At 61.6% G+C, this 23,755-nt stretch overlaps 1 protein-coding gene across 16 annotated transcripts in view; it reads right to left on the minus strand.

The window, feature by feature from the left end:
• Positions 1 to 1,818: 1,818 nt before the first annotated feature.
• The window catches only part of ANK1 (ankyrin 1), a 49,074-nt gene continuing 27,137 nt past the window's right edge, over positions 1,819 to 23,755 (minus strand). For 5 of the 16 annotated variants that reach the window (XM_027667095.1, XM_027667089.1, XM_027667102.1 and 2 more), the window contains 42 exons: positions 22,841 to 22,939; positions 22,435 to 22,533; positions 22,137 to 22,322; positions 21,919 to 22,017; positions 21,723 to 21,821; positions 21,320 to 21,418; positions 20,518 to 20,715; positions 20,324 to 20,422; positions 19,934 to 20,032; positions 19,580 to 19,678; positions 19,219 to 19,416; positions 18,949 to 19,047; positions 18,761 to 18,859; positions 17,461 to 17,658; positions 17,146 to 17,244; positions 16,649 to 16,747; positions 16,374 to 16,472; positions 16,180 to 16,272; positions 15,955 to 16,027; positions 15,535 to 15,558; positions 14,598 to 14,700; positions 14,163 to 14,310; positions 13,852 to 13,949; positions 13,539 to 13,763; positions 12,986 to 13,140; positions 12,597 to 12,808; positions 12,277 to 12,481; positions 12,034 to 12,130; positions 11,437 to 11,665; positions 11,126 to 11,251; positions 10,925 to 11,044; positions 10,667 to 10,751; positions 10,348 to 10,422; positions 9,731 to 9,862; positions 9,403 to 9,549; positions 8,861 to 8,869; positions 7,186 to 7,738; positions 6,321 to 6,579; positions 5,047 to 5,130; positions 4,629 to 4,796; positions 4,222 to 4,343; positions 1,819 to 2,872 (listed from right to left, as the gene is read on the minus strand). In XM_027667095.1, coding sequence (XP_027522896.1) covers positions 4,245 to 4,343; positions 4,629 to 4,796; positions 5,047 to 5,130; positions 6,321 to 6,579; positions 7,186 to 7,738; positions 8,861 to 8,869; positions 9,403 to 9,549; positions 9,731 to 9,862; positions 10,348 to 10,422; positions 10,667 to 10,751; positions 10,925 to 11,044; positions 11,126 to 11,251; positions 11,437 to 11,665; positions 12,034 to 12,130; positions 12,277 to 12,481; positions 12,597 to 12,808; positions 12,986 to 13,140; positions 13,539 to 13,763; positions 13,852 to 13,949; positions 14,163 to 14,310; positions 14,598 to 14,700; positions 15,535 to 15,558; positions 15,955 to 16,027; positions 16,180 to 16,272; positions 16,374 to 16,472; positions 16,649 to 16,747; positions 17,146 to 17,244; positions 17,461 to 17,658; positions 18,761 to 18,859; positions 18,949 to 19,047; positions 19,219 to 19,416; positions 19,580 to 19,678; positions 19,934 to 20,032; positions 20,324 to 20,422; positions 20,518 to 20,715; positions 21,320 to 21,418; positions 21,723 to 21,821; positions 21,919 to 22,017; positions 22,137 to 22,322; positions 22,435 to 22,533; positions 22,841 to 22,939 — 5,586 coding nt within the window. In that variant the 3' untranslated portion in view covers positions 1,819 to 2,872; positions 4,222 to 4,244. Of the gene's footprint in view, positions 2,873 to 4,221; positions 4,344 to 4,628; positions 4,797 to 5,046; positions 5,131 to 5,287; positions 5,522 to 6,320; positions 6,580 to 7,185; positions 7,739 to 8,860; positions 8,870 to 9,402; positions 9,550 to 9,730; positions 9,863 to 10,347; positions 10,423 to 10,666; positions 10,752 to 10,924; positions 11,045 to 11,125; positions 11,252 to 11,436; positions 11,666 to 12,033; positions 12,131 to 12,276; positions 12,482 to 12,596; positions 12,809 to 12,985; positions 13,141 to 13,538; positions 13,764 to 13,851; positions 13,950 to 14,162; positions 14,311 to 14,597; positions 14,701 to 15,534; positions 15,559 to 15,954; positions 16,028 to 16,179; positions 16,273 to 16,373; positions 16,473 to 16,648; positions 16,748 to 17,145; positions 17,245 to 17,460; positions 17,659 to 18,760; positions 18,860 to 18,948; positions 19,048 to 19,218; positions 19,417 to 19,579; positions 19,679 to 19,933; positions 20,033 to 20,323; positions 20,423 to 20,517; positions 20,716 to 21,319; positions 21,419 to 21,722; positions 21,822 to 21,918; positions 22,018 to 22,136; positions 22,323 to 22,434; positions 22,534 to 22,840; positions 22,940 to 23,755 lie in introns of those variants that run through there. The other 11 variants (XM_027667099.1, XM_027667094.1, XM_027667090.1 and 8 more) reach the window with 9 other exon arrangements.

Consider the following 23,755-nt stretch of genomic DNA (forward strand, 5'->3'; position numbering starts at 1 on the left):
AGGGATACAGGGATACAGGGATACAGGGATACAGGGATACAGGGATAGAGGGATAGAGGGATACAGGGATACAGGGATATAGGGATAGAGGGATACAGGGATATAGGGATACAGGGATAGAGGGATACAGGGATACAGGGATATAAGGATATAAGTATATAGGGATAAAGGGATGGGGTATGGGGATGGGGTACGGGGGTATAGGGATAGGATATAGGGACGCGGTACAAGGATATAGGGATGGGGTACGGGGGTACGGTCGTGGCATGTGGGCAGGTACGGGACAGGACAGGATACGGCGATACGGGCACGGGACGGGATATAGGAACGGGATACGGGAATGGGATACGGGGTCGGGATAGAGGGACGGAATACGGGACGGGGTGGGATACGGGGCCGGAGTGCGGGGCGGAGCGGACGCTGGACAGCGCCGGGCGGGCCGGGGCTCCCGCTTCCACCCCACCCACCGCGGCAGAGGCCGCTCGGAGCGCGCCCGGTCCGGCTCCCTTCGAATCCCCCGCAAACCCCAGGGCACGAACAGCCGCCACCGCCACGGGGGGTGCGGGCAGAAGGGTTCCCCCCGGGGTCTCCACCTTTCCCCACCTTTGGAAGAGCAGAGACGAGACACGGTCTGTGTTGGTTTCTTTATTAATTCATAGTCCGATAGCTGGTGTACAGGGAAATGATCTATACATCAGGGGCTAAGACAGGGAGATCCAAAAGGCTTGTTTTCATAACAATTAAAAAAAGAAAATAAAAGTAATTTTTAAAACTCTAAAAAGCTTCTAGTGTGCAGACTGCAGCATTCTCTAGGCTCAAAGTTGGGTGCAGCCTCCCCCTACCAGCCCTACAAGCAATCTGAGCGCGAAGCAATGTCACTGCAGGTGCCTGGCACGGTTCAGCACAGCACATTCCCTACGGCATACACAAGGCCAAAGCACTGGACCCACACACAACTCTATGGTGATGCTACGGAGTCAGCTGTCACAGTGGGTCTAGGGAGGTTATTGTACGCAGCGAGGGTGATGGATGGAGAGACTGTGCCTATATGGCTCAACTTTGGGGTGGGGAAGGGGCTGCTTTGCTCTCCAAGGCTAAGCTGGGTCAGTTGCTTTGCTGCAGTGAGGCTTCTTCGTGGCTGCAGGGCAGCCAGGGGCTCTCCCAGCAGATGTGCACCCACTGCGAGGCAGGGCTGCCCTGCCAAGGCCACCATCACGTGGCCTGAAGCTGGAGGTGGGCTCGTTCTGCACATGGCCATAGAGAGCAAACTCAGACTCTGCAAAGCAGGTCCGTGGCCACCTCCAGGGGAAAGAGCAGGGGGTCTCCATACCACTGTGCTACAAAGGCCAGGCCCCCACGACAGTCAGGTAAAGGACAGGGTTGGGGACCTGGGACCAAGTGCCACCACCTGCATCCTGCACTCCTGGGGTCAGTATTGCAACAGGTTCAATCCACTGCCCACCTCCGAGCTGCCTGGGCAGCTCTGCCCAGTGCTGCTCTTCTGCCAGAGCAGCTGCCAGGGCTGCCCCAGCCCCACAGTGACCTCTGGGCTCGGGCTGCTGCCACAGCACCTTCCCCCTGGCCAAAATGCTGCTACTGGGGCAGCAGCCCCCACGTCTCTGGGATTGGTCCCGGGAGGGTCAGCATCCAGGGGTCACTGGGCTATATCCTCCCTTGCAGGGAGGCCAGGGTCCCTGCAGAGCCCTTGCCTGGGGTGCGTAGTGCAGGGCTGCTGGCTCCTGCCAGCTCCTGGCTCATCTCCTGAGCAGATATTGTGCTGAGTAGAGCTAGGCACGACCCCATGCGTGGCACAAGCACCCCCTGCTCTGTCTCACTACTCATCCTCCATGGGCCCCAAGCACCTCAACACAGGCCTACAGCTTTAACCCAGCTGGAACCAACACAAACTGGGGCTGCACCACAGACAGACCCATGGGACTGCACCTCTAGGTGCAGGAAGGGGCCAGGCTCAGGCAGAGGAGCACAGGGCAGGGGCAGACCCTCTCACTGCTGTAGCCTCCCTGCTCCATTCACCAGAGCTGCTCACACACTCCAGAGGTTTTGCCTGTCCTGCAGCCTGAAGAGGTATTTGGGAGCAGAGCTGTTAGTGCTTTGTACATACTGCTAGAGTGTCCCTAGGGGTTTGCATAGTATTTATCAGTTCATATACACAAGGCTGATTGCTGTACAGTTTACACTTTCAACACAAGTAACGAGCTCAGTGCTCAGCCCAGAGCCCTGCCCTGGTGGGAGACGTTGCACGTGCTGGGGAGAGGAAGGGCAGCCCTGCACTCATCCCTCTGCCCAGGGCAGCCCTGCAGCCTCCCCTCACACCCCCTGCCCACTACTGCCCTCCCCAAAACCCAGCACTCACTGAGAGGGATGAGAAGCGAGTCCAGCAGAGGCAGCAGAGGCACTGGGGGGGCCAAGCACCTCTCCTCCCGTGGTGAGCAGTGCCATGCTGCCCCAGCTTCCCTCCTGCAGCTGGAGCACGGACGTGGGGATGCATCTACACACGCGATCACACGAGGGCGGAATCTCCTTCCCCCTCATTGTCTTCCAGTCCAGCTCTTGCCTCGCAGAGGAGCTGAGAGGATGCCCCTGGTGTGTGCTGCTGTCCCTGGGCTCCTGGCAGCAGCGGGGCAGGGACGGAGGCCCCGTCAGTTTGAAGTACTGTAGCTCATGCGTCTTGCAGTCAGTCAGTCATGCGGATAGGACGGTAAGTATGTCTCATACAGAAATCATGCCATTAGCCTATAGAAACATGTACAGCCAGCCCTGCTCCCCTCCACTCTCTGCTCTCCTCTCCTCTCTTCTCAGGTATGTGTCAGAACGTGTGTGGAGTTCAGTGGTTTGGTGTTGAGGTGCGATCCTGGAGAGACACGTACAGAGAGATGGGGTTACCGGGCGTTCGTGGTGGCACAGCCAGGAGAAAGGCTGGGGGCAGCCAGGCACGTGGCTGGGAAGCCCCTTCTGCACACTGTGCTCAGCCCACATGCACCCGTTCTGTCCAGCAACCACCAGACAAGTTTTGGGGAGTGTCAGAGAGACGGTGACAGAGCCCCAGTAAGTGGCCTGCCTGGAGCCAGGAGCAGTGACACAGATGGCATGGATGGTGCTGCCCCGGCTTCAGAGAACAGCAAGCAGGGGCTGAGCAGCACCAACAGCAACATGGCACTGGGAAGGAGCTGGCAGGGCTGCTCTAGGCTCTGGGATGGAGGAGGCCAGCCCTGAGCCCCCAGCCTCAACTGGGGTGACTGACTACACCCCACTCTCCCAGCAGTGAGGAATACCCCATACATCCCCCATGCATACCCTGGGCCACTTTCACACATGACAGAAAATAGCAAAAGCAAAGCAGCAGGAGCAGTGCCCCAGAGAGAGGTAGAGCCAGGGACTGTCTGGGGAGTGAGGCAGACAGAGGGGATGGGGATGGGTCTGCATGAACATGTGCTCACAAGCACAAGCCTCTTCACTGTCACACACCCACAGAGAGCCTGCTAACAGAGTGGAGAGAGCAGGGAGAGGGAGCACAGACAGACCCATGCATGAAGAGCAGAGGACCAACTGCCCCTGCTGAGCAGCCTCCTCCCGGGCCCAGGCAGTGCTGGGCAGCTGGGGAGCACTCCTGCAACACCTTCCCCAGCACTGCACTGACAGCCCTGAGGTGAGTGTGCAGAGCACAGTGATGCAGCTGCCCCCAGTGTGCTGTGCCAAGCACCCTGCCTCAGCCTGCTCCAGACCCACCCCACAAGGAAGGCAGGGGGAGCAGGGAATAACTCTGACCTCACACTGCGGATTAATGGAAGAAATGTCCCAGGCCAAAGGCAGGGGCTCTGTCTCAGCCCCTACAAGGGTCATGTTCCTGCACCTGCCACTCCTGCATCCCTACTGCCCTGCCACCCACCAGCCATGGTGCCCCTGCCATGGCCTGCACCCCCTTCCTGGCTTCAGTGCCCCTCGCTGTGGCTGCAGCAGGGTTCTGAGCACACAGTTGGCTGAGGCATCGAGGCACCCTGTGCCCACAGCACCCAGGAGCAGGTCAGCAGCAGGGGGGCACCCCACTGCCCACCCTCAGCACTTTGCTGCAGCACAGCAACCCCTCTCTGCAGGCCAAGAGCTGGGCACAGCCATGTTACACTTTCCCCGGGAGAATGTGCATGACCAGCAGCTCGGTGCAGGCAGCAGCACGGGCAGAAGGAAGAGCAAAGGTGGGGTTACCTCAAAAGAGGCCATTTGAGGGGTCACTGCTTCCCCCTTTTCAGGCTGGCTCGTTTCACTATCTGAGCCCCCATCCTGCCCCCGGAGACCTCTGGTTTCGGGACACGCACTCGCACCTCCTCCTGAGGGAGCCGCAGGGGCAGGAAGCAGGACATCACCCGGGTGAAGACAGACACACGAAGAGGACAGGAGAGGGAAAGGCAGAGTCAGTTGGCAGAAGACACCAAGCAAGAAGACAGGGCAGTGGGCAAGATTTGCCCCTGGAATTCTTAGAGGGGAAACAGGAGAGGAGAGCAGGGCAGAAGAAAGGACAGAAGGTGGCATAATCCCAAAGCCTGAGAGTACTGCAGAGGTGGTGCTGGCCCGGGCAGGCTGCCTGCAAGGCAGGGCTAAGAGCCACACTGTACCTTGGCCCCCAGACCATCCCGGTGCAAGAAGGAGTATTTCATGAAGTGATCATCCTCAGCCTCCAGGTCTTGGGGCTCCCGCAGGGAGCCCTCCAGAATCAGCTCCTCCTGTTCCTGCCTGTCACCCATGTCACCAGGGCCCAGCTGACGCACCACCTTCCGGATAATCTGTGGAGACCCACACAGCCGGTGTCACAGCTGGCTCCAGGACACCATGCCTCCCTCCTCACCCAGTCTGGCCCTCAAGTGCACGTGGCAGCCTCCATCCCACGAGCTGCAGAAGTGCCGTAACCGAAGACAGCAGGACACAAGTGCCCTGCATGGACCCCTGGGCTGCAGGGAACAGGGCAGCCGGGTGGAGGGGACAGAAGAAAGGCTTCTTCGTGCCCTTGTCCATATCTTGCCCCTGATCACTCACCTTCTTGGTGACGATATTGCCTTGATCGTCTGTGAACTGCTCCTCGGTCACCTGCTCTCCAGGGAGATGAAGGACTTCGTTCCCCTGCAGCAACAGGAGGGAGATCAGGGGAGTCCCTTCGCAGGTAGAACAGTACACCTGACACGCACCCCGCAGCCTGCGGCTCCCCCCCTGCCCTGCCCCGTCACTGCCTTCCTCCACATCTGCCCCGGGGCTGCTCTCCCGGCTCCCTGCTCGTTACCTTCACGAGGACGCGCCGGCGGACGACTCTGGCGGAGAGAGCCTCCTCATCGTCCGCCAGCCCCGGGCTCTCCCCGAGCTCCTTGTCCAGCTCCCGGTGGGCGTGTTTGAGCAGGAAGCGGACGGAGCCCCTGACGATGTGCATGACGTTCTGGCAGCTGACCAGGAAGAACGCCAGCAGCACCAGCGCGATCAGCAGCTGGGCCAGCAGAGCCCACATCCTGCCCCCGCGGGTCCGCGCCCGCCGTCAGAGCGGCAGAGCCATGCCCCGGGCTGGGACGCTGCGGGTCTGCCCGGCCCTGCGGGACGCGCCTGTAACCAGAGCTCGGCTGGCTGGGGGCGGCGAGAAGGGAGCGGGCAGCTGCGCTGTCCTTTGCGCTCGCAGCTCCTCTCAAAGTCATGGGGCCGGGATGCCCCGGCCAGGCAGGGACCGGGACAGCTCTGTCCCTTTTCTCCGTCAGCCTGCCAGCGGCCTGTCCTCCTGACTGCGGCGGGAGGGCAACGTGCAGTCCCTCTGTCACAGGACAAAGGAAGCCCTGGGCAGGAGCCAGGGCTTTGGGATGTCATTGGAATCACCCGTGACTCAGGAGACTCTGCAGAGCTGAGCAGCCACCTCCAAGCACGGCCGTGCTGCCGGGATGGCTCTGAGTGCCCTGGCTGGAGAAAGGTGCTCGCCCTCACCTTGTACCTGCTGGCTCTGGGTGACCATGCCATCATGCCCACCACCCAAGCCTGGCCCCCAGACCAGCTCTATTTCTGGCTCCAGCAAGCTGATGGGCCAGCAGCCAGGGCAGATACTCAATAAGGAAGCAGTCAGAGAGGGTGACTGGGTTATAAATGGAGAGCAAGAGCTCAGGTATCAGGCACAGCAGGCTATTCTGGGCTGAGAGGCACCCCTAGGGGCAGGAAGTGTGCCAGGAGATTTGCAGAGCTGGCACCCGGTCTGCCTGACTGGCCTGGCAGCAGGCTCCAGACAAGGCTGTCCATAGGGTCTCCACCTTCTGTGGGGCCAAGTCCCCTGCCCTTACCCTCACCTGCCCAAAGAAGCGGCTGTGGGCCTCCTCCTGCCAGCCGCCCGTGGGGTGCTGAGGCTGCCAGTCGCTGTCCTCTGCAGAGCTGATCCGCATCAGCTCCACGGCTGGCACCAGGACCTGCTCTTGCTCCTGGCCCTGTGCCTCGGAGGCCGTGGTGTGCGTTGGGAGCAGCCTTCGGGTGACCCCCTCCTGCCAGGAGCCCGCTGTCAGGTCCTGTAGGCAGGAGATAAAGGAGCCTTCTGCATTCCAGTCCCTCAGCCTGGGCACCGGAGAGGGACAGGGAGAGAGAGACAGAGAGAGAGAGGCAGTCAGCTTTGCCGTGGAGTGCTGCACCCCGAGCACCAGCCGAGCTCCGCAGGCACACGGGCACAGCCTGCACCCCGCCGGGCGCGGGCTCCCGGCACTGCCGGCTCCTGGCAGAAGCAGCACAGAATACAGATGCACAAAGGCACAGACCACCTCCCTGCCATGCTCCCTGCCCACCCCACAGCCCCACAGCTTGGCTGCCGGGGTCTAAGGCAACGCTGTGGAGCATCACTGGGTGCTGCTCCCAGTGCCACTGGGAACATGGGAGGAGGCAGCCCAGGTTGGGATGGCTCTGGTAAGCACAACCTACATGCAGGGCCTGTCTGTCTGCCTGGGCTCCCTCCCAGCTGCTCTGCAAGGAGCCCCCCCAGAGCATCGCCAGAGGTGCACGAGGCACTCGGCCCAACCACTGCTCCGTGTGCCCAGGCTCCAGAGCTGGAGACCAGCAGAGAAGCAAGCAAAGCTGGGAGATCATTGCAGCTGGCCCAGCACAGGGCAGTAGCTGGCGAAGCGGTTCTGCTCCCCTCCCGTGGTCACCCTGGTGCTCAGGCTGCAGTACCTCTCTGCACTCTTCTCCACAGCATGGCTAATAGTGGGTGATGTCGTGATCCTGGCTTGCACCTTCTGCTGAACTGAAACAAAAGAGACTTCACTCTCCGGGTCCTGCTCCCCAGTCCCTGGCTGATGATCACCGGCTGGCATCTTCCCCTCTGGCCTCTGCCCTTCCTCCTGCTCTAGAAGGTCAATCAGGCCATTCATGGCATCTGAGTCCACTGTGTCATCCTCAACCAGGTCCATAGAGCCCATGTGGTCTGGGCCATGCACATCTGCTAGAAGCTGCCCTGTGAATCGGCCTTCGCTCGTGGCGTCCGAGTCCTCAGCCTTGCTGCACTCCAGAGAGGAGTCCTCAGCCGTCACCAGCGAGGGGGTGAGCCCCGAGGACCACACCTGCATGTCGGACATCTCCATCAGGGCGTCCTGCTCAGTGGCAGCCATTGGGATAGCATCCATGATGGCCACCTCATTCCAGTACTGGTCGGCCCGCAGCGGGGACGGCAGCGTGTAATGCAGGGAGGCAGGGGACAGCAGCTCGTCCTGCAGCGAAGCGTAACCTATATGGGCAGACAGAGGCAACGTCTCCAGCAGCCGCCCCACGCACGCACAAGCACAGTGGGGCTAAAGGGAAATGGGGAACAGCCTCTGGGAGGATGCCTGCCCCGAGGACAGCGATGGTCATGCCACAGCCCCCCATGGCCAGGCTGAGCAGGGCCACGCTCACAGCAGCAGCTGCCTTCACATGGTCCCTGCGAGTGCTGCCATGCCTCCCTTCGAGGCCTGGGGCTGCTTTGGGCAGGTTCTGGGGCTGCCTGCTCCTGTGAGGAGGACTGGCCTGGCGTTCACACAATGCCCCATCCACACTGCAGGACACAGTGCCCTCTTTGCCACCCTGCTCCATCAGACCCCAGGTCCCTGCCCACAGCCCCCACCCAGCATCAGCAGGCTGGCAGTTAGCCTGGAGTTCAGGTGGCCAAGCCCGGCAGACACTGACTCCCAAAGCCAAACACTCTCCACAGCACAGAGGAGCAGGTTGAAAGTACCATGAGCAGGGAAGGATGGCACCCGTAAATGTCATGCAACCCCAAGGCCCTGCAGGAGGCAGCCAGGGCCTTACAACCCCCTTGGTCTCTCCAGGGCTACAAACAGTTGTTATGTCCTCATCACCCAGGGCCATGTGCACAGCTCAGGCACATCCGTATGGACTTCAACCAAGCCAGGCAGCCCTACCCATGCAGATGGCTTTGCTCAGCTTTTTTCCACTCTGAGCCATCAACTCTTTTTCCACCCCTGGAGATCAGCAGCAAACCCGTTCTGTTCCCCAGACAGCTGGGGAATGCCAGCCACAGCCAAGGTATGGGGCACAGTTGGGACCTCCAGCACAGGGAGGGCACCTCAGCCCCGTGCAGGCGCCTGGCCAGGGACATGCAGTGCAGGGCCAGCAGGGGAGGAGCAGCCCGTGCAGGAGGAGGAGGCCTGGGATGGCTGCCTGCAAGCACGACACCCCCAGGGGGGGCAGTCCCTGGACATGCAGTCGCCGGAGCAGGACGCGGCTCCCAGAGGGCTCAGCTGAGGTGGAGACAGTGGAAACAGGCAGTGGAGGAAGATGAGAGAAGGAGAGGCCAGGATGAGCTCAGAGAAGAAAGGTGACAAGAAGTGACCCACAGGAGTGCCCGCACCTGGCAGCACTAGGTGGCATGTTTGAGAGAGCAGAACAAGGGGAGAGACAGAGAGGGAGAGAGCGATGAGCCAGCGCTGCAGGGGCAGAGCCACAGTGCAGGGCTGCAGCAGCACAAAGCCCTGCCCCTGTCCAGTGTGCCTGCTCCCTGTGGCACATGCTGCAGCTGAGCCCGGCTGTGTCCCCACACCCAGGCACGCTCTGCCTGGGGCCCAGCCCGGACACACCACCTCAGCCACACAGCCAGGGCTCCACGGGCTCCCTGGCTACTGCTCAGCTTGCACAGCCAGAGGCACCTCTCACTGGCGCACCGGGATAAGGAACGCGTGTCAACCCCACCTGGAGAGTTTCTGAGAAGGCAGGAGGACAGGGCCAAGTTTCCTGCAGCGTAAGCCCCAGTGAAGAGGCCACGTCTGTCAGCAACACCTTGTGCCCACTGAGTTCTCAGCAGGCGCAACCTGGTCAGGCAAGACACCAGCCCCGATCTCTCTGTGCACAGACCCCAGGGCCCTCCTGCAGTCCCTGCCACAAGCTGGGGCTCACCATTCATCTGGGATGGTGAGAGGGAGTATTCTCTGTCCGTGTAGCGCCAGCCGCCCTTCAGGCTGCGGCTCTGCCGGCCGGAGCCCTCCAGCGCGCTGACGATCTCGCCGCGGTCGATGTTCCTCAGCGCCGTGTACAGGTTCTCCACTGCAGGGGGAACAAGTGTCAACAGACTGGTCACTGGGGGGGCAGAGCCGAGCCCCAGACGCCCTCCAGGTGGGCAGGAATGCACGAGCCAGTGCTGTAAAGCACAGGCAGCGATCCCCCAGTGTGCACACAGCCAGCCCGGACACCTCTGAGCCCGTAACCGGGCACCACAACTACTCACTCTTGACATTCTTGCCCTCTCGGCTGACCCAGAGGTTCAGTAAGGCTATGCTCTGCTCCAGGAGGGAGTTGGGGTTCTCCACACGTATCCTGTTGATGTCTTCCACTCCAAACTGCAGCTCACGTGCCAGCTCTGGGGAAAACACCACGTCTCAGTATCACACCCTCTGGTGCCCACCACCAGGCTGGGGGCACTGTGAAGGGCTCAGCCAGGCCCGGTGCAGAGACCCTCTGTTAGGTACAACTGAACACAGCAGAACATGCGGGAGCTGGGATGGGGCAGAGGCTGAAGCCCCCCTGCCCAGGTTGGCTGTGACCAGTGCAGCAGGGTGTCAGGATAAGGACAAGTGTGGGTACTGCCAGGTGGGTGTGTGGCTGCAGTGACAGTGCTGGGCCTCCCTGAACAGCAGCAGCACACACAGCTGGTGACAAAGCACAGGGCTGGTACCCGTGTGTGTGACATGTGCAGGAAAGTTCACTCCAGTGCCCTGGAACACTCATAGTGTGGGCCCAGTGCAAAGCACAGTCACTCCACCCAGCACCTTGTTTCCAGCTTCCCTAAGCATCAGCTTCCCAAGGAGTGCTGTGCATCCTCAGAGCTGTCAGGGGTGGACTCACCAGCCCAGCTGAGGCCCAGCTGTTCTGCTATGTCAACCATCTTCTGGTCTGCCTTGTCGGTGCTGCTTAGAGAGCCTGGAGGAGAAGAAGAAGTCACAGCTTCAGCTGCACAGAATGGGGAGGGGAATGGGGTGCTGGCCTGGGGGTCTCGCAGCCCCGTGGGCACAGCAGTGCCTGCAGGCAGGACCAAAGAAACCCAAAGGGAAAGGGGAGCTGCCGTGAGTGTGAGCAAAACAGGGTCAGCCCAGCCTTTCCACTGACTCGGGTAGCCCAAGCACAGGTGGTGAGTGGGCTGGAGCCATCCCAGCTGGCTGCGTACCGAAACTGGTCTCGCTGAGGATGCTGTACCGCTCCCGCAGAGACAACGGCGTCAGGGTCCTCCTCCGCTCCTCGCTGCCGCTGCCCTGTGAGAGAGGGGACAAGCCAAGGGCTCAACAGCTTGGAAAGAGGGCAGCGGCTCTGCCCTGGCACCACTGCTTCTCCCACAGCCACAGAGGGGCATGGCCTGGCCGTGTGGAGAAGCTGAGGAAGAAAAGCTGGCAGCAAGGGCTGCCCTCCCAGAGTGGCAGACACTGACCTTGGTGCAGGGTGGTATGCTGATGTTCAGGTGGCAGAGCACATGCTGGAGGTCCTCATATTTCATGGCCTTGCGCAGGAAGGACAGGGAGCCGCTGGCTTCCCGGCTGCTGTCCCGGACCTGAGCAACAAGAGCCCTGTTAGGTGGCCTGGCACAAGCCAAGGGCCCCAAGTGCTGCCCAGTCCTGCACCCTGATGTTACCTTGATGGGGACGGCAAGACGATTCTCCCGGAAGGACTGGAAGAGGAAGGTGCGGGGCTGAGTGGCCTTCTTGACAGGCACCAGGTTCCCTGAGAGTTCGACGTGCAAAGGCATCCCCTCTACCACCTGGCAGGGAGCAGAAAACAGGCTCAGACCCTGTGCAGAGCTGCTTCTCCTGCCCCTGGACAGGGTAGGTAATCTTGACTCTCCTACCCAAGCCAGGGCCAGGCCCCTCCACCGGCATCAGTCTCCCCTCACTTTGTCAGCCCTCTCTCTCCCTGCTGCCCTCCACGCGTGTGCTGGGGACAAACCTCAATGTCCCTGCTGCGGGCCACCTCGGTGAAGTTCTCGTGCTGCTCCAAAGTCTTGTCAACCTTGTCATCAGTCATGCAGTAGCAGCGCAGGCGGCCTTCCCGTGCATCGTTCATCTTGGCAAACACCACGAATTTGGCCATGTAGGGCACGGCTGTCAGCTCCCTGTACAGCATGGTGGCAAAGTGCACGGCCTCGGCCGTGCGTGGGCAGTCAGCCAGCCAGAACCTGTGGGAGAGCTGGGTCAGGGTGCTGCTGGGCAGGGTCCCCAGTGGCACCAGTGGAGCTGCCCCCACACCCTCCCCAACAGCAAACTGGACTGCAGAGGGTGCCCCAAGAGCTGGGTACAGGTGGAGCCCCATCTGTGATGGGGACACACCCAAATACAAAGAATGGTGCCCTTCCCTCTGCACACCCTGTTGTCATGAGTGTTTCCTGATGCAGGGGGGCCTCATAGCTGGAAGCGACTGCCCTGCATGTAGGAATGGGGCAGCACCACAATGAGCACAGGGCAAAGGGCTTCCCCTGGCAAAGGCCAAGAAGGTCCAAGGAGCACCAGATGTTCCCAGATGAGCCCACGTTCAACCAGGACTCACCTGGCAGACACATTGGTGGTAAAGTTAGCACACTCATTTTCATAGACCAGCTTCGTGGTGCCTGTTATGTCTTCCCACTGGGCTTGGGCTGTCCCTCCTGCAGCAGAAAGCAAGGGTGAGCATTCCCTACGCATTTGCTCTCTCCACTGCTGTGCCCTTTCCTCTGCTCCCAGGACCTGCATCCCCTGTGGCAGCCCAGCCTGCCCCCATGGAGAGCACACGCAGAGGGACCGGCAGCCTCACCGATCACACTGCAGAGCAGGCGCAGGCTGGTGGTGTCACCCTCCCCGCTGTCCCTCGGATTGTCCTTCCAGGACGGTGGCAGCGGGATGCGGAGCCCAATGGGTCGGTGGAATTTCCTCCGTCGTGGCTCCACCGTGACAATGGGGCTGAAGGTCGCTTGGTTCCCCAGCAGCTTGGTCACCAACTCGTCAGGCACAGGCTGTGCCTGTGGGTGGAGAAAGGAGAGGCATCAGGGATGGTTTTACCCCAGGCTGGGGCACGTGCCCACCCCTGCCTGCAGGAGCATGTCTGGGCCCTGGGCCAGGCCCTCTGGGGCTCACCTGCAGGGCCAGCCTCACTCTCTTGGTGACAGCAGTGTCTGGGAAGGTGGCCTGTACCATGGGCACCAGTGTGCTTTTCAAACAGCCTCCCTCAGGGCCGATCATATCGCAGTCCTGGCAAATCCGGGACATGACCACAAAGTAGAGAGGGAAGTCAGTGGTGATGATGCGGCAGACCCTCTTCTTGTCCAGCTCCTCCTGGCTCTCCAGCTCTGCAAGGGCAGCACGGCCGTCAGTGCTCGCACACCGAGCTTGTGGCTGTCACCAACACCCTCCACGCTGCACAACCGCGGCTCAGCCCCATCCCCCTGTCCCGGCCGGCACAGCCCTGCCCGCAGCCAGGGCAGAGCCCCTCCTGCCCAGCTCACCCTCGTCCATGCCCAGCTCACCCTCGTCCATGCCGTTGAGCAGTTGGTCCATGTAGCTCTCCTCGTAGCGGTTGCGGTGCTCCTTCCACACGGAGCCGTTCTCACTGCGCAGCACCACCAGCTCGCGGTCCCCGCGCCCGTACGAGGCAAAGTGTGGGATCTCCACAATGACGGGGCTGCAGACAGCAGAGAGAGGGCACTGGCACCCACGTGCTGCCACCAGGACACGCGGGCAACAAGGTGGCCCTGGGCAGAGTGCCTGCCCGTGCTGTGCAGCTGCCGGGCAAGAAGGCAGAGCTGCTGACCTCCCTCTCTCTGAGCACTGGGCTCTGTGCCCGGCAGGATGAGGCTGGTCAGGGCTTCTCCTACCACCATGCTGGAATGACCCACCCCAGAAACATGCTGTGCCCAGCCAGAGATGGGACATCTCCTCCACCCACCCCCAAGAAGCAGAGGTGGGCAGAGGTCTTGCCCCGGATGGTAGAGACTCCAGAGGAGCCTGGATCCATTCCCAGTCCTGAGGGATGACCCTGGTGCTGGCAGCCCGTTCTGCTCCATTCCCAGCCGTGCTCACCTGAGGAACTGGGCACCAGCAGGCCCCAGGGCGATGATCCTGCTGGCCAGACCCTCCTCCTCGGCCAGTGGCGGGGGTGCAGGCAGCTTCTGGGGCTTCACCAGGCGGCAGGTGATGCGGGTGGGCGCGGCGCAGGCGCGGGGCGGGATGACCACGCGCAGGCCGTGGTGGCGGCTGCCCCGCATGGACCCGCCACGGGCGTCCACCATGAAGCTCACCAGGAACCTGGAGCGGGCAGAGGCACGGGCAGGTGGGCACCGTGCAGCCGGCTCGTGCACAGAGCACACACGTGCTGCACGGGCCGGGCACTCACCCTGTGTGCACGGGGCTGGCCACCGGGCTGATGTTGTCCGAGGTCTCGGTGGCAGGGCTGCTGGGGATCAGGGAGTCCTCGTCGAACTCCTTGGAGGGCTGTGTAAGGCACCGAAAAGACGCAATGGCCAAAGGGTCCTATGTGGGGGTGTCGAGCCTGCCCACCCTTACACAGTCTCACAATGGTCCCTGGACAGTCCTGTGCCACTGGGTCGATGCCCACCACCCACCCCATGCTTTGGCTCGGTGACAGAGTTGCCCCCAGCAGGGAATGCCTGGGGGAGGCTGTGGCAGGTTGTGTCTCATGCTCACCTCCTGTGGGGACACCGAGGGTGCATGCAGCAGGCTGACTTGCTCAGCTTCTGTCTCCACAGGTCCTACCTGCTCAGTCTCCTCTGCTCTGGTCACCACAGTCTCAGGTGGGACACAGGGGACCTGCAGGACAGCTGGAGACTCCACCCTGGCAAGAGAGATCAGTGACAGCTAGTGAAGAGGCAGGCCTGGGTCCCTCAGCCCCCATCCATCCCCACGGAGTCCTGGGGCTGCTGGACAAAGGCAAAGGCAGCAGCAGCCTCATGTCCTGGTGCAGGAATGGCACTGACCAGCTTTGCCTGCCATGCCAGCTGATGGGGGCTCAGTGACCCATTCCTTTCCCAGAGCTGTCCCTGCCCCACGGGCAGCCCAGCCCAGCACAAGGTTGGTCCTGTGCCCTGTACCTGCTCCCTCCCCACCCTGCAGTTCTCTTACGTTTGCTCCAGTGTCGTTGTGGTCATGAATTCCAGTATCTCCCTCTTGCCTTCCTGGTCCCTGAGATCAGCTGTCCTGGGTTTTGGTGCCATCAGCTCCTCCTCTGAAACCGAGAGCTGGCTCAGCACACAGAGGCAGGTGGACAAGGGAAACACAGACATCCAGCCCTTGCCCCCCTCCCTCCTCAGGGCTGGAGCCAGGGCCCATCCCTGCTCCCTCTCCTGGACACTTGTCCCCAGGGCCTCAACCAGACACGGGGGGTTTGCTCTCTGCCAGGGGGGGTCTGCTGGCGAGGCAAGGCCCACACAGTGGACCAGTGGGCCAGGAGCTGTGGGAGCCATCAGGAGCCTCAGTTGTTCACTGACCCCCTTCTTACAGCTCCAAACACAGAGCAGAGCCTGCAGGGGACACCCTATCCTTGGATCCTGGGACAGGGGCTGGGGGTGCCCCCGCACTGGAGGCACAGAGCCCTGTCAGCGCTGCCCGCTGGCCCCACTAACGCCTGCTAACGAGCTCACCGGGGTTTGGTTCTTGCCAGTGCCCTGTGGGAGTGTGTCCAGCACCTCCCAAAGCAAAGGGAGTCCCCAGAGATGGGGAGGGGACCACAGGAGCACGGAGACCCTTGAGCTCTCAGGTCAATCCCTGCTCTGGCCAGCACGGCACGGGGCGGTTGTGGAGGGGCACAGAACCAGTTCCTCTGCCTGCCAGGGACAGGGCCTGGGGCCACCAGTCAGGGTCCTCCTGAGTGGGAGGATGCCCCTTCATGCAGTCACACCACAGCAAGCAGCACGGACATGGATGGGCAGGGCAGGATGGCAGGGCTGGCACTGGGAGCCCAGCCCAGCAGGAGCTCAGCAGATGGACATGGCGTGCGGATGGTTAGTGGCCATGGGGTGAAATGGGCCATTGAGCTGGGGCAGGGGGACACATTTCATACCCATTACTGTGACATGAGCAGTGCCTGCAAAGTAAGAAGAGGCAAAGGTGAGGTCTTGGTGGGAGGGTGAAGGAGCAGACCAGCTGCAGCTGGGCTGGGAGCTGGTACCCTCCCAGCAGAGCAGGGCACAGGGGGGGCTCTGCATGCCCAGGGCTCTCCACATGCTGTCCCTGGGGCTTGGGATCACAGAGAGGTCCAGGCACATCCCTCCTGCACAGTGCAGGGAAGCACCCGAGCCAGGAGGTGCCACCCCAAGAGGCTGGAGGGCTCCCCTCATCCTCTCTGCAAAACCACTGCAGGACCCACAGCTCCCCCACCCCAGCCAGCAGGAACACCAGTGCCATCCCTGTGGCTGCTGCCTGCCACACTGACCCAGTCAGCAGACCTCTGGGCTGGTGTGACCCAACCCCTGCCCCTCACCTTCATCCTCTGATACATCCAGGATCTCATCTACAGTCTCCGGGAAGCTCATGCGGTGCTTGTCGCCAACTGGCTGTGGGAGCAGAGCAGAGTCAGAGGAGCCCTTCCCTGCACAGCCCTCTCCTGGTACCCTCTCTGGGCACCCAGCTGCAGACCTGTCCCGGGCTGCTCCCAGCCCCAGCCCTCCTGCCCAGGGTCCTGTTCCCCACACCCAGGGGGGCTCACCAGGATGTCGGTCTCCTCTGTGACGATCTTGAGCACGTCCGTGACAGAAATGTAGCCAAGGCGCTTGGCGATGGCCAGGGGAGTGGTGCCATTCTGCCACGGGGGAGAGACGGGGTCAGCAGCCACACAGGGGGCCTGGGCAGCTGCCCGGGCTGGTCACAGGGTGAGGAGGGGCGGGTGAGCACTGTACTCACCGTGCTGATCTCGTTGGGAGAGGCTCCGTGCTTCAGCAGCAGTGTCACCACGTCCGTGTGGCCCTGCTGTGCCGCCTGGTGCAGGGGGGTGTAGCCCAGCTGCAGGGGAGGACAGAAGGTGCTGCCATCAGTTCTGGGAGCCTGCTGCCCCAGGAATGCCCCCAGGCCTCACACTGTGCTTCATGCCCAGAGCATGAGGGCAGCTCCCTTCCCCATCAACCTGCCCGCTGTGGCCCAGGGCAGAAGGGTCCTTGGAGCACAGGATATCTTTGTACCTTAGTCTTGGCATTGACATCAGCTTGGTGCTGCAGCAAAAACTTCACCAACTTGATGTTTCCATAGTGGCTGGCCACATGCAGTGGGGTGTAGCCCATCTGAAAGACAAGATGAGGTCTCAGCCTCTCCTCGACAGTGCTTTCTGCCCTTCTGGCTTGGATATGCTCATCCCACAGGCAAGCCCCCGTGCATGAGGGATGAGGCACAAGTGTGGGTGTTTCCCCAAGAGCCCAAGACCAGGGTAGAGGGCTCACTGCAGACTATGCTGTACCCAGGGGTACAGGGGTGAGCTATGGGAGCAGGTGAGAATCATCCCTCCAGTGAGGTGGGAGGTAGAGGAGGAAGAGTCCCCAGGACACTGGCAAAATGGCAAGAATGCCTGTGAGAGGGAAGTCTCTTGCACAAAGAAAGAGAAAAGCAATGCTCCTCCTGGAGCAGGCCTAGAGGTAGCTCCCTCATGTTTTTCACCACAGCCATGGTCAATTCACTACTTTACCCTGGTCGTTGCATCCACTGTCACTCCATGTTTCACCAGAACATCAGCGACCAGCACATGTCCCTCTTGGGCCACAAGATGGAGAGGAGTCAGGCCACTCTGCAGAGAGAGGAGGTCTCAGCACAGTGGCAGTGCCATCACTGCAGCTCCACCAGCAGAGGCTCTGTCAGGTCTCCAGCCTGGCAAACTGACTGGCACTGTGCTGCTGGCCATGGCACTGCTCCCTGAGCACAGGGGGGCACAGGGGCACCCAGTCTGCTGCTCTCTGCTGGTCTGTTCATCCCCAGCCCGGCAGCAGGTGCTGGGACAACTCACCTTGTTGCCGAGGTTGCCGTTGGCTTGTTTGGAGAAAAGCAGGGCCACCATGTCTGCGTGCCCCTCCTGGGCAGCCAGGTGCAGGGGGGTGACTCCCTGCACGGACTCGGCGTTCGCAGAGGCCCCGTACTGCAGCAGGCTGCTGGCCACCTCCAGCTGGTTCTGCTTGGCAGCGATGTGCAGGGGGGTGTACCCATTCTGGGGGAGAGAGGCTCCTTGCAGTGCTCAGCCCCGCCGAGCAGAGCAGCGGGGACAGGAGGTGCCACCCTCTGCCTGCAGGCCAGGTCTGCCTTTCCTAGTTGCCCCTGAAGCTCAGGGATGCTCCCAGACCATCTTCCTGACAGCAACTAGCCCTGACACTGAGGCCAATCCCACTCTTCCAGCCAAGGCAGCAGGGGGGTGTCAAAGACCATCTGCTTCAGGTTCAGCCGCTATGGGCTGTCCTGGAGCTTTCCACACAGGAATTTCTGCAGCAGCAGCCTCTGGGAGCTCTGAGAGGCCGGGACAGACAGACACCTCCTGGAACGCGCCTGGCTAAGGAGCGGAGCTGAACTCCCAGTGCACAGCATTAGTATTCAGGCAGAGCCTGCAGGGCCCTGGGCGCTGCCCCTGTGCCACGCTGCAGGAGCAGAGCAGCTGGCACACACCCGCTGCCCAGGGTGACGCGCAGGCTGCTGGTGACGCAGAGCGGCGGGGGCTGGCACCGGCACCGGCTGCTCCCGGTGCCTGCCCAGCACGTCTGCCGGCAGCCTGCGCAGGGGAGAGGAGAGTGCCAGATGGGCAGGGCTGGCACCAGCAGCCACTTGGCTGTTTTCAGGACGCAGCTTCTGCAAACAACACAGAGAGCGAGGCGACTGCTGCTCTGCTCTGTGGGGAGATGCTCCCCACGCTCAGGCAGAGAGGGGCGACTCTCACGAGCTCGTGGGTTTTCTGACTCACTGCTTCGTAGCTGCATGAAAACATTTGTGTGTGGTTCCCCAAACTGCCAGAACGCAGTGCTGCTCTGCAGGACTTGCCATGGAAACACGTTCCCCACACAGCAGTCACCACGCTGCCAGCAGGGACCACCCCTGACACAGCCTATCTGCTGGAACGGGACCATTGCCTGGCACCCTGCCTGCCCCTCGAGTGCTGCGAGCACAGGCAGCATGAGCAGCAGGCGTGGAGAGAGGCTGCTGGGGACTGGTGCCTTGTGCATTCCCTGAGTGCCAGGGCTGAGGGGCAGTGCTGGCTGCAGACTGGCGGGCACTGAACACACAGCACCTCCCCACACCCCCAGGGACACCCAGCCCGGACTCACCCAGGCTGAGTTGTGTGGGGAGCTCCCCTTGGGAAGCAGCAGTTTGACAATCTCCAGGTTGTTGTGGTGCACAGCCACATGCAGCGGGGTCAGGCCATTCTGCAGAGGAGGAGATGGTACAGACAGGTGAGACAGAGCCTCTCCACATACTGCTCTGCTCCTCCCACAGCTGCAGAAGCAGCACTCACCTTCCCTGCTGCATTGGGGTGAGCATCGTGTGCCAGCAGCAATTCTGCCACATCCACCTTCCCATACTTGGCTGCAACGTGGAGAGGGGTAAATCCTTTCTGAGGAGAAAGGCAGCCCATCACAGGGTGGCAGAGATGAGGAGAGTGCTAGCACATGCTGTGACACAGGAGGAGGCTGCCCCTCCTGCAACAGGGACACTGTGCCACCAGCCTGCCCAGCCTTGGCCCAGCCGGGTGACACCTTCCACAGCCGTGGACTCAGTGGCCTACCTTGGTCATGCAGGTCTGCAAGGCCCCCTTCTCCAGCAGGGCCAGGGCCGTGTCCATGTGCCCCTCCCTGGCAGTGATGTGCAGAGGCGTGTGCCCTGCTGTGGTGGCCAGGTTGGGGTTGGCATTGTTGTCCAGCAGCAGTCTGACCATGCCGGTGTGGCCGATGCGGGCAGCACAGTGCAGGGGGGTCTGGTCATCCTGCAAGGGAGGCAGAGCAGCTGTTTGGGCAGACCTGGACCAATGCCAAAGGGGTCCCAGCCCTGCATAGCCCCTGGCAGGCTGGACTCTGGCCATGTGAGAGCAAAGAAACAAGCACTAGCTGTTCCCAGAGCTGACTGTCACACAGGTTCTCTGTACCTACCTTGGCCTTGGCATTGGCCTTGGCTTTGTTCTGCAGCAGGTACTTTGCCACATCGGTGTGCCCAGCTCTGGCTGCCATGTGTAGGGGTGTCTCCACTTTCTGCACCAAGGACAGGATAAAGTGGTGAGGCTGAAGGAGGGGTTATGCCTTCCTCCATTCGTTCCTCTGCTCTGAGCAGAGGAGGGCAGTGCCTGCAACCTTGTCTGGCCCACACTAGTTCCCCCTGCCAGCACAAAGCAGAGGGCACCAGGGACTGCTCAGGTGAACAGAGGGTGCAGGACTTGAGCAATTCTCACATCCTGCTGACCCCCAACATGCTGGGCTCCCAAAGCCCCAGCCAGGGTGGGTACTCACCACGTTGGACACGTTAGGAGAGGCTCCACGCTGCAGCAGGGTCTTGACGATGGGCAGGTGCCCCATGAAGGCAGCCACATGCAGGGGGGTCAGGCCAGACTGTGAAGAGAAAGGGGCCAGGAGCCAAGATGGGACTGATGGCCTTGTCAGCATCTTCCTGCCCCTTCCTCCCTCTCCCCAGGGCATGTTCCAGCACAGAGGCAAAATCTGAGTCCCTGGCCTGCTCCAGGAGCCTGGCAGGTGAGTGCAGGGGGAGCACAGAGGGCTGCTGTCTCCCCTGCAGGGAGATGCTGCCAGGCTCAGCAGGTCCTGAGCTGCAAAGAGCTCCCAGAGAGGTTCCTGGGGAGCAGCAGAGGGAGCAGGGCAATCCCATCCTGGGCTCACACCCACCTCTGTGACAGCATCAATGGAGGCGCCCGTCTTCAGCAGCAGCTCCATCACACGGATGTGGTTCTTCTTGCAGGCGATGTGGAGGGGCGTGAAGCCGTTCTGCAGACAGACAGACAGACAGACAGACGATCAGTCATTCACAGGAACATCCCCCTCTCTCCCCTGGCCCAGCCCCGCCCGCCTCCCTCGCTCACCAGGGCTCTGGAGTTGGGCTTGGCCCCCTTCTCCACCAGCAGCTTGGCCACACGGTGGTGGCCGCAGTGGGCAGCCACGTGCAGCGGGGTCAGGTGGTCGAGGGTGATGTCGTCGATGTCGGCGCTGTACTGCAGCAGCAGCCGCACGCAGTCCAGGTGGTCGCCCTGCGCTGCCATGTGCATCGGGGACAGCCCGTTCTGCCCCGGGAGAGCACCTCAGGCTGGGCCGGGAGGGGCACCGGGCACCCCACCCACACCACAGCTCTGGGGCAGGACAGACAGCCTGTTCCCAGGGGGCTGCCAGAGCAGTGAGACCCCTCACTGCCCTAGAGGGGAGCCCTGAGATCCCTCACTACCCCAGAGAGGAGACCTGAGATCCCTCACTGCCCTAGAGGGGAGCCCTGAGATCCCTCACTGCCCCAGAGAGGAGCCCTGAGGTCCCTCACTGCCCTAGAGGGGAGCCCTGAGATCCCTCACTGCCCTAGAGGGGAGCCCTGAGATCCCTCACTGCCCCAGAGAGGAGCCCTGAGACCCCTCACTGCCTTATGGGGAGCAATGCTGGGTGCAGGGCAGCACCTGAAGAGCTGCTGCCCCCAGGCCATCCCCTTCTCAGGGCTGGTCCCTTTGAAGCATGAAGCCCTCAGGCAAAGGACTCCAGCTAGAGCCAAGTAGGTAAGGAAGCTCCTTATCCCTCAGCCCCAACCCACCATGGGTGCCATGAAGCAACTGTGCCCAGCTCGTTACCCCCCTGTGCTGCCCTGGGACCTGGCACCAAGCACAGCCCACTGAATCTCATGGATACCTTAGTTTTGGCTTGAATGGGAGCCCCATGGTCCAGGAGGATCTCTGCAATTCTCACGTGCCCATTGCGTGCTGCACAGTGCAGAGGGGTCAGCTCATCCTGGGGAGAGAGGAGGGTTAGAGGGCTCAGCATGGCACGGAAGGGCAGGGTTTCCTCAGGCAGAGGAGTAAGAGGGACTTTCAACCTGGTTGGAAAATAAGGCAAAACTGAGCCTGCCCGCAGCCCCCAGGGCACACTCTTGCAGCCATGAAGCCCCGTGGCTCCTCTCATCTCTCCCCTTAGTGCACCAGGGACCCTCCCTCACAGCCCCAGCAAGAGGTTTGCAGGGTCAGCACTGGGCATAAGGAGCTCAGGGAGGGACATGGCCTGTGTCCAGGTGGGCCATGCTCAGAGCTGCTCTCACCTTGGTCCTCGTCTCGATCTGGGCCCCGCGGTCCAGCAGCAGCCGCACCATGATGATGTTGCCCCGGCGGGAGGCAATGTGCAGGGGGGTGATCCCGTTCTGTCAGCAAGAGCAGCAGTCTGTTAGAGGAGCAGCCCCTTCTCTCTGAGGAGGCAAGGGGTGAGCAAAGCAGAGTAGCTTCCCCCCCTGCCCTCACCTGGGGGGTGAAGTTGACGCTGGCTCCGCGGTTCAGCAGTAACTGGGCCACGCTGAGGTTCTCGTAGTGGGCTGCAATGTGCAAGGGGGTGAATCCAGTCTAGGGGAAAGAAGGAGGGATCAGCCCAGCCAGACAAATGCTCCCTGCTGAAAGGATGGACACACACAGCATACCAAGCTGCTGTTCTCCCTGGGGGCGTGGGGAGGAAGGGCACACACCTTGGAGAGCACGTCGGCGTTGGGGTCGTTCTGCAGCAGCACGGCCGCCGTGCGAGTGTCGTCGTTGCGGGCTGCGATGTGCAGGGCGGGCAGGCGGACCTTCCCCTTCGTCCCATAGTTAATGAGGTGAGCGACCACGTTCTCGTGGCCTTGCTGCAGAGCCACAGCCAGCGGCGTGAAGCCGTCCTGCCAAGGAGAGCAGGTAAGAGGGGGAGAGCCAAGGAGCTACGGCAGAACCTGGAACATCCCACAGCAGCCCCCCCAGGCAGGGCCATAGGCTCCCCCCCAAGGATCTCACCTCTGTGGCTACATTCTGGTTGGCTCCGTTTTCCAGTAAGAACTTCACAACTTCCAGGTGGTTCTCCTGTGCTGCCATGTAGAGAGGTGTGAAGCCTTTCTGCAAACACAGGGCCATGCACATCAACACAACTCTTCCTCGAGTTTCTCGAGTTCCCTGCAGACCTACACCCCATCAGCACCCACACCCCCAGCTCCGTGAACTGGGGCAAAACCCTCCCAAGCGTGGGTGTGAAAAAGCAGAAAAACCTGGCGACGGTGAAGCAATCCTGGAGCTGGAGCCCAGGGCTCCACACATCCAGAGAAAAAAGGGCTGCTGAAGTGCCCCAGCTGGGCACAGTTCCCACCACGAGGACACCACCATCACACACTGGGTGCCTTTCCCATTCCAGACCAGGTGACCCTACCTGTGACTGTGCGTTGACGTTGGCCCCATAGTTCACCAGCTCCCGGACCACGTCCTGTTGTCCAGCCAAGGCAGCGATGTGCAGGGCTGTGTTCCCCTTCTAAAAGACACCACAGGGCAGTGCTCAGGGGCTGGAGCAGCCCAGGATGCCAAGGAAAGACAGGCCTGACATGTGCTAAGGGGCATGCAAACAGGGCAGCTGGCCCAGAAAGCCTGTGGGGGCCGTGCAGCCCTCGCTCCATGTCCCATCCCTGCCGGAGACCAGCCAGCCACCCCTCCCATGTGCTGGCCAGGCAACAGAGTGACTTCATCCCTCCCATGCAGTTACTGGCAGTAAAAGCTGTATGCACTGTCAGGTGCTGTGCATGTCCAGCACCGAGAGATGAGCAGGCAGGATGGGGGAGCTGAACTGGCAGTCTCCAGGCAAAGTGTGCCCTGGTAGCCAAGGCACCCCAGCAGACTTTAGGGATGATGAGCAGGTTGGAAAATGCAGACACAGGCTCTGCCTTTGGGTGGTGAGGCAGAATGCCAGACTCTGCTCTGTGTCCTGAACCCTGTGAGAGCAGCAGGGAGGTGGCAAGCGAGGCCTCCTCCTGTTCTCAGCCCTTCAGGCAGTGCTGGAGACTGTTCACTTGTCAGCCCTGCTTGCCTGTGCCGCTGTCTCGCCTGTCACCAAGCAAGAACCACACCCCATGGTGATGCACGAGATGACAGGACCTTATTTATGGAGCACCAGAGCTCTCCAGGTTTGTGACAGCAGTGCTGAGGCCACCTCAGTGCTGCAGGACACAGGGGCTGCCCCGGGGCAGCGAGGGCTGACCTGAGCCAGCAGCCCGTGCTGGGGGAGCTGTTAGTCAGACAGCACTGGCACATGTTGTGGTTTGTGTTACTCCCCTCTCAAGGGGAGTGGCCCCCA

This window comes from Corapipo altera, unplaced genomic scaffold (genome assembly GCF_003945725.1).
Source record: "Corapipo altera isolate COAL_440 unplaced genomic scaffold, ASM394572v1 275, whole genome shotgun sequence".
Taxonomy (NCBI): Eukaryota; Metazoa; Chordata; class Aves; order Passeriformes; family Pipridae; genus Corapipo; species Corapipo altera.